Consider the following 8,749-nt stretch of genomic DNA (forward strand, 5'->3'; position numbering starts at 1 on the left):
TGTCTAAAATTTTCCTAGTTTTTGGTCCCTAACATTTTTATACACATTTGGAATCACAATAAACATACAAAACCGGGAAGAAGAAATTGATCTTCAACATAAACTCAAAGTTCATACTTCTAACAATAGTCTAAATAAACATACAAAATTGAAAATTTTCACTAACATGATGTTATTTATTCAGATTAAATGGATATCTAATAATCTGAAGAATCCGATTTTGTTAAACTTCATATCCGAATTAGTTATTTGGATATTCCGTTTGATATGTTTCGAATAGGAATTCGGATAAATTTATTTGGGTTTCGATTTCCGTTGGGATTTCAGTTTTTTTTTGGATTTCGATTTTCATGAACACTCCTACATACGGACATGTTACACGGGCCCGCCCGTATGGCTGTGACCGTTTTTCAAAGATGCGCTTGTGGGTGTGGATGGTTGCGGACAATCCAACATAAATATATTTTTTTACCTGTGTAATGTATTATTGTATTTCTTAGAAAGAAAATAAAATAAAATAAAATAAAACAAATCAAGATTTATTGGAAAAATTCTTAAATTAGCCCTTTTTAAATAGAGAAATTAAGAATAGCCTCATTTTTGTTTTAAATCCGAAAATAACCCTTTAAATCTTGTCGGATCGATCCGACAAGATTCAAAATGATTTGAATCTCATCAACTCCATCCAAATCAAAGCCAGGTAAATTTGTCTATTGGCTTCGATTTGTGCTCGCCGAAAACAGTTAAAACGTCATCGGAGTCCAATTCGGTTTACATGGTTGGAGGTTTTTTTGATAGAAGATGATAGAGAGAAATAATGTTGAAGGAAATGACAAAAAGATTTTCCTTAAAAATGGACAAAGCAGACGAGATTTTTTAAAATTTGGTCAGGGAAGACGAGATTACTTAAAATTTGGATGGAGCTGACAAGATTCAAATCATTTTGAATCTTGTCGGATTGATTCCCAATGTGTCGCCCCAGACGAGATTTGGAGGGCTATTTTCGGATTTTAAACAAAAATTGTGCTATTTATTAATTTCTCTGTATAAAGATAGGGCTATTTTGGGAATTTTACCAGATTTATTTCCATCTTCATAAAAGGGTATAGTTGTCAATTTTCAAGATTATTAAGGATAAGCAATTCAGCGACACAGGAGGAAAGAAGTCTACATGTTTAGAAATTAGCAGATATAGAAAACATCACTTCTAAGTTTTAACACTTGTAAAAAGTACAATGGAGCTTTCTTTGCTGGCCATCAATCCTGTTGCTTCATCTTCATCTTCATCTTCATCTTCATCATCTACTTGTAAGATCTTAAACCCTTTTAAAATTCTTCTTCTTTTCCCATTTTACCCCTGTTTTTTCCAGCCAATTTGGATAACCAGTTTATGCTGTGTATTAACTCTTGATAGATTCTTGTACTTTGTTCTATTATTAGAATTAGCCTCCTTAATTTGTGAAAGTTATGATTGATGTTTGTTACTTGGTAATTTGGAAAATGATAATCTTGTGTGATGAGTTATATATGAACGATCGGGTACAATTATAGTGCTGTTCGAATAGCTCGAGGCTTCACACTTGCTTGAAATCAGCTTGCAAGTAAACGAGCCGATCCGAGCTTACTCGCCTAAATTTGGGGCTGAGCTCGAGTTGAGGCAAGCTCACTCATTGGCTTGCTCGAGTTAAGTAAGCCATTTAAGAATTAAGCCCACCCTTTATAGGCAAAATAAAACACATGTATTTTTTGTTGTTATATCTATCCATGTATAAGAGAGAAAAGTTTTAAATTTTCAAAAGTTAACGAGCTGGCTTGAGTTCAAATTTCAGCCCGTTAAGAGTTTCCTTGGGGATTTCTATTTACAGCTATGAGATTTGGACTCGTGGAAGTTTGTAACACACGGAATCACTTGTTTTTACGAAAACACAATGCTATATTGATTGTGACCATGGTCCGATTTTATTAATCTTTTCAAGAATTTAATAGTAATACACATCACAATCGGTCTTACTTTTGGTGTATGAAACAGCAAGGAAATTGAAGTTTAATGACTATATCACGTTCCATAGAAGTTGCTGCATCACATTTTCCATGAAACCAAAAGAAACCTTAATAACATACGGATTACCAGAAACAGCGGCTTCTGTTGCAGTTGCCGCCTCTGTGGTGGGTGCAGCCGCCACCCTTCTGGCTAGGAGAACCAAGTCTGAAGAGGCAGCCCAGGTATATGCAACTATAAATGCAGAGTGCACTTTTTTTTCACTCGGTTGCATTGTTGTTCTAATTCTTGTTCATTTGAATCACACATATAGGCGGTTCCCACAAGAACTTGTGATGATTGTGGTGGTTCGGGGATATGCCCCGAATGCAAAGGTGAAGGATTTGTACTCAAACGATTGTCGGATGGAAGTGCTGAAAAAGCCAGATTGAATGCCAAGAATATGGCTACTAGATACACGGCCGGGTTAGTATTGAATTTTTGTTACGCACATAAGAAACATGTTTTGTTTATGGCCATAACTCATAAGAACCTGTTAGTGAAAACTCACAGGCCACACCAATATACTGCTAACCAGTGAGACCAAATTTTTGTTCAACACAAGTTACGTGTTTTTCTTCTAGCCATGAGAACCCGTTAGTGAAAACTCACGGCCCCACTAATACCTTGCTAAGTTCTAACCGGTGGGAATGAAATTTTGTTTTGTCCACAAAGAAACATGTTTTCTTGTGGCCCATGAGAACTTACGGGTCCCACAAATGCCCTTAGAAGTTTCACAAGAAACAGGGTTTTTTGAACTAACATCAACATAATGTTGTGTGACAGGCTACCGAAGAAATGGAGCTACTGCACGAAATGCTTGTCGGCTCGATCTTGTAAATCCTGTGATGGCAGTGGAAAGTTGGCTATTAATTAGTTCCAAGACTCCTACTGCAATTTTTTTGACATATTTGTCTGTAAAGTAAAGATTATTCTTTTCTTGTAATGGCATTATGGGAATTTGGTTCTAATTAATTTTCTTGAATCTTAGTTGACAGATCTGAAACTTATAAAAGAATGTATTTACTATGACCAAATGCATTGCTAGTAATAACGTCGTCACCAGTCACTTTGGTACCGATGCAAATTTGCTATGGTTATGGCAACAAAGAATTGTCGGTAGTTAAATTTACTACATCGTAACGTTTTATAAGGGCACCTAAGCATTAAAAATAAGCTTATAATGTTTATAATTGAGAGAGAACTTTTTGGGACATGTTTTCCACGCTAAATAACTTTATTGAGTCTTTTCAAAATTTAAGGTGTTACAATTTACTAGTGTCGTGCCATCTCTAAAAGACCAAGAATCGTGAAAAAATTTTGGACCGAATGCGAAAAAAAATTTGGGCCTTAAATTATTTGAATATTCGGGTTTAAAAAATAAATTGGGCCTATCAGGATATCGGGCCGGGGTCGGTCGACCACCCGCCCCCGCCTCTTAGCCCTTGCAATTTGCTAGACTATAATGCGTTACTGATTGGTACTCGAAGATAAAGATTTAATAGCATGATATTATAAAAATCTAATGAATAATATAAATTTAGTGAATGTAATATCTGAATTTAACATGTTAATGGAATAAATTTAAGATTAACTTATTATAATTTTATAACCAGTTTTTATTAAAAAGTTAATAATAATGAAAGCCCAATATGGTTGTGGAAAAATAACATACTTGTATCATTGAGTCAGGGGGTAACTGGGGTTAACGGGTCAGAACTCAGAACCGTAAGGCAAAAAAAATATGAGTCGGGTAAGGCCCAACAATAAACCGGATTTATAACTCTCCAATTTGCAGCCAGCCTAATTTTTCTTCACCTTCTTCTTCCTAAACGTTGTCGTTTGGTTTGACAAGCCATACACCACTCCTGGTATCTCCGGTATACCACTGCAGCCACACTCGCTTAATATTATTAACAGGTAATGTAGCCCATCATCAATCGTGCATTTGTATGTTCCAAGACGACTGTTTTTAAAAATGCCCACCAACTGTTTGATAAAATGTCTGAAAGAAATGAAATAATCCCACAGCTCACATGTACCCCCAATTTTCACCCAGTTGTTTGAGTATTGATCTGGGTAACGTTAGATATACTTAAAGGTGGTTGCTTGAGAAAGAAAATTGTGAAATGGTGATGAGAAGCAAATCGGTTATTACATGGCCAAAGCAAGGGACCACATCTCTAGTTGAGCAGCTGATCAAAGCTGAAAGAAACGTAGAAAAAGCGGTTATTGTATTTGATTCTGCGTCAGCCGAGTACGCCAATGGCTTCCGACACGACCACACGACTTACAAACTTATCATCTCGAAACTATTATCGGCAAATCAGTTTAAAAGAGCGGAAGATTTCATTGACCGAATGAAAAAAGACGACTGTAGAGTAACCGAAGATATTCTTTTGTCTATGTGCAGAGCATACGGACGCGTTCATAAGCCTCACGACATGATGAGAATCTTTCAAAAGATGAAGGAATATGAATGTGAACCGACGTTAAAATCTTATGTCACGGTCTTCTCAATTCTTGTTGATGAAAACCAATTAAAGGTAGCTTTGAAGTTCTACAAGTATATGAGACAACTCGGTTTTCCGCCAAATGTGCCTTCGCTTAATGTCTTGATTAAAGCCCTTTGCAAAACCGGTCAAACTATGGACTCAGCGGTCAAAATCTTTCGTGAGATGCCTAAACACGGGTGCACGCCAGATGCATACACGTACGCCACTTTGATTAACGGTTTGTGCAGAATAAAGAAAGTTAACGAAGCGAAAAAGCTTCTAAACGAGATGGAGATTAACGGTTGTTCACCGAGTGTCGTGACCTACACGAGTTTGATTCAGGGGTTATGCCAAGTTAATAACTTGGATGAAGCTTTGACTTTTCTTGAACAAATGGAGGCAAAACGGGTTGACCCGAACGTGTATACTTATAGCTCGGTTATAAACGGGCTATGCAAAAACGGACGTAGTGATGATGCGATGAAGCTTATGGAAGTTATGATTAGCAAACACTATAAGCCGAATATGATAACTTACAGCACATTAATTCATGGATTATGTAAAGAACGAAAGCTTCGTGATGCGTTAATAATATTCGATAGGATGAAGCTTCAAGGGTTAAAACCGGATGCAGGGTTGTATTGGAAAATCATTGACATATTTTGTGACGGTGAGAGGTTTCAAGAAGCTGCAAACTTTCTTGATGAGATGGTTTTTGAGGGGATTTGTATAAAGCGAGTGACTTGGAGTCTTCATGTTAAGATTCATAATACTGTGGTTCGGGGTCTTTGTAAGGTTAATGATGCTAACCGAGCTTTTTGGTTGTATTGTAGCATGCGGAATAAGGGAATTTGTGTTGATTATGAGACTTTTGAGTGTCTTGTGGGTTTGTTTTGTGGGAAGCGCGATCTTTATAAGGCGGTTATGGTTCTTGATGAGATGGTTATTGATGGATGTATTCCCGGTGAAGATGTATGGAGTGATTTGGTGTGTAGAGTTTGGGGGAATCAAAAGATGCAAGAAGCTGTTGACTTGATGAGTGAACTTGTGTCCGGAAATCAAAGTTAAAAACGGCTGTTTGTTGGTGATCCGATCGGTTATTTTTCTCGTCGTTTTACTTTTTATGATAACTTATACATTTTGAGTGAATGCGCGTTATGTATCAAACACATGGTCACATAATCGCTAGGGTCAAACCAACATTGTCATTTTACTTTTTATAACAACCTTAAACCGATGGCTCAATCTAAAAGTGAAGTCGTTTAGACGAAATTTTGGTTATTACCAGACGAGACGAACCAAAACATGAACTCCCCTAATAATTCAACAATGGGAAGAAAAATGTCAGTAGCAATGATCAAAGTTATAGAAGATTTGATTTACTTTCATATATCTCTTGTGTTATGTTTATACTTTATACCTTATATGATATAAGGTTTACATACTTTGTTGTTAAGCATAATGTAATTGTCATAAGTTAGAGGTGGTTTATTGTAACTAGTAGAACATATATAAACCTTCTTGTAATCAGTTTCTAATCATTGAATAGAATTATGAGTTGATATGGTATCAGAGCCAATCAACTTGTAAACCCTAACACCATACGTCGCCGTCACCAATCTTTGTCGCTGTCCCCAACTGTTCGGCGGTCATCCACTCGGCGATCAACCACAACAACTGCAATTAACAACTAGGCAGCCCTCAATCCAACAGCCTGCCGCGTAATCAACAACATAATCAACAACACCGTTTCTCTTCAAACTTCAGGTATTAAATCTGTCGTCTATCACCATGACAACGATCAATGTTTTCAATCTTCAAGAACGCACTTCCCATAACTCTCACAAGTTTGCTTTCAACCTTACATCAAATAACTATGGCTATTGGAAGGCCATGATGGAATCGTTTTTGAAAGCAAACGGTTTATATTGCTATGTTGATGGAACCTTAGCGTGCCCGGAAGAGAAAATTACAACCGGAGACGCTATTACCACAAATCCTAATTTTCCAAACTGGGTCGCCAACGACGCACATGTTCGTATGGTTATCATATCCACTGTTTCCGAGTCTTCGTTTCAACACATCCAAGGCAACACCGCTAAGGATGTATGGTCAAGCCTAGCCCGTGCATACACTCCGTCGAATGTATCTCATGAATTTATCCTAAAAACGCAGCTTCTAAAGATTTCAATGAAAGATGGTGAAAAAGGTATTGATTATCTCAGCCGTGCTCAAGAATATGCAACCGCTCTTGCCAATATTGGTGAACCCTTCAAAGACAAAGATCTCGTTTTGTTAACCATAGCCGGTTTACGTGAGGAATATAATGGCTTAAAAAGTAACTTGCTTAACCGATCACCACCGGTTCATTTTAACGAACTTCATGGACTCATTGGTGATTATGAATTCTTAACTCGGTCCACTGTTGCTCCATCACCGGCGTCTCCACAGGCTTTCAACGCCACTACCGCAATGACCACAACTTCACCGCCAGCTCCTGATTTGGCTTCCATCCAACAACAGATTGCAAACTTGCAGATTCTGGCCAACCAACTCGCCACTGCAACTTCACCAACCGGTTCTTCGTCGAGTCCTCAAGCAAACATCGCCACACGGTCAAATTCATCACGTAATACTCGCGGCGGAGATGGTCGAGGTTCACGCGGTTTTTCTCGCGGGGGTCGTGGACGTGGTGGTTCCATGTCCCAAGGCTCTTGTCAATTCGCTTGGGCGTCCACGCAAAACACTGTTTACGAGCATTGCAATAGATGCGGTATTGCTCACATTCCTTCACTATGCCCGAATCACTCCGGACCATCTCGCGGATCCCCTCAAGCACACTATGCAAATTCGGAAGCTGCCACTACTTGGAATCCAGATACAGGCGCTAATTCCCATGGTTCTCCTGATCTAGTTAGTATGGACAACTCGGACATGTATTATGGTAACGACTCTCTCTATGTTGGTAACGGTAACTCACTCCCAATTCTTCATGTCGGTTCAAAATATTTATACACCTCCAATAAAAACTTACAACTTAACCATATTCTTCATGTTCCAGCCTTACAACGTAACCTACTTTCTGTTCACAAAATTTGCAAAGATAACGTTTTCTTTGAATTTCACACTTCTTTTTTTTTGTTGTGAAGGACGAAGCTACCAAGGCTACCCTCCTCACCGGCCCCAGTGAAGAGGGACTCTACGCTCTTCGCTTACCCTCCTTCCAACCGGTTTCCAAGATGGCGTTTACCGCTTTTCGAGCTCCATCTAACAGGTGGCATCAACGACTCGGGCATCCTCACTTTCAAGTATTTCAACATATTGTTAAATCTTTTTCCTTACCTGTTTTAGATAAACCTTGTTCAACTTTATGTACTTCTTGTCAGTTGGGAAAAATGTCCAAACTTACTTTACCTGTTTCATCTTTACGTAGTAAAAACATATTGGACTTAGTTTATTGTGATGTTTGGGGGCATACTACCACATCATTTGATGGATATCGTTACTTCTTGTTATGTGTTGATCATCATACCCGTTATATGTGGTATTTTCCACTCATGCAAAAATCAGATGTTTTTACCACGCTCACCAATTTTATTCGCCTTGTTGAACGCCAATTTAACACTAAACTAAAAAGTGTTCAAACCGATTGGGGTGGCGAATTTCGAAACCTTAAAACTTCTTCACCTCACAAGGCATCTCATATCGTCGCTCGTGCTCTCATACGAGTGAACAAAATGGCATCGTTGAGCGTCGTCATCGCCACGTAGTGGAAACCGGTCTCACCTTACTAGCCCAATCCAACCTTCCACAAACTTTTTGGTCCTTTGCCTTCCAAACCGCCGTTTATCTTATCAATCGTCTACCATCACGTCTCTCTTCAAATAAATCCCCTTATCAACTGATTTTTCACCGTCCACCCGAATACTCATTCCTTCGAGTCTTTGGATGTCTTTGTTTTCCTTATCTACGCCCTTATAACCAACACAAAATTGATTTTCGTTCAACTTCATGCATCTTTCTCGGTTATAGCTCGTCCCATAATGGGTATCAATGCCTTGATCACGTAACTCATCGGATTTACATTGCTCGCCATGTTCGTTTCAATGAACACGTTTTTCCCTCTCTTACAGAAACATCTAACGACATACCCTCCTCCACCACTCCTACTTCTTTTTCGTCCCTCCCCGACCCTCCTATTAATATATTTGATGAA

The 8,749-nt window shown here is 38.5% G+C and overlaps 1 protein-coding gene and 1 pseudogene across 1 annotated transcript; both read left to right on the forward strand.

The window, feature by feature from the left end:
• Positions 1-1,211: 1,211 nt before the first annotated feature.
• On the forward strand, positions 1,212-2,938 carry LOC143565891 (uncharacterized). Its single transcript, XM_077052728.1, has 4 exons — positions 1,212-1,308; positions 2,030-2,223; positions 2,313-2,464; positions 2,825-2,938. The coding sequence occupies exons 1-4, from the start codon at positions 1,236-1,238 to the stop codon at positions 2,913-2,915; spliced, it is 510 nt and encodes a 169-aa protein (XP_076908843.1). The 5' UTR covers positions 1,212-1,235; the 3' UTR covers positions 2,916-2,938.
• Positions 2,939-3,821: 883 nt separating this feature from the next.
• LOC143565900 (pentatricopeptide repeat-containing protein At5g46100 pseudogene) lies at positions 3,822-5,601 on the forward strand (annotated as a pseudogene).
• Positions 5,602-8,749: the final 3,148 nt, after the last annotated feature.

Source organism: Bidens hawaiensis, unplaced genomic scaffold (genome assembly GCF_021521415.1).
Source record: "Bidens hawaiensis isolate Kalapana, Puna unplaced genomic scaffold, B.hawaiensis_p1.1 tig00022579_1, whole genome shotgun sequence".
In the NCBI taxonomy this organism is placed as follows: domain Eukaryota; kingdom Viridiplantae; phylum Streptophyta; class Magnoliopsida; order Asterales; family Asteraceae; genus Bidens; species Bidens hawaiensis.

Excerpts from the sequence above, each read along its gene's own strand:
- LOC143565891 (XM_077052728.1), top strand. The coding sequence starts at position 1,236 with ATGGAGCTTTCTTTGCTGGCCATCAATCCTGTTGCTTCATCTTCATCT. Across the intron at positions 1,309-2,029 it reads TTCATCTTCATCATCTACTT|CAAGGAAATTGAAGTTTAAT; the intron begins GTAAGATCTTAA and ends TGTATGAAACAG. Across the intron at positions 2,224-2,312 it reads AGTCTGAAGAGGCAGCCCAG|GCGGTTCCCACAAGAACTTG; the intron begins GTATATGCAACT and ends TCACACATATAG.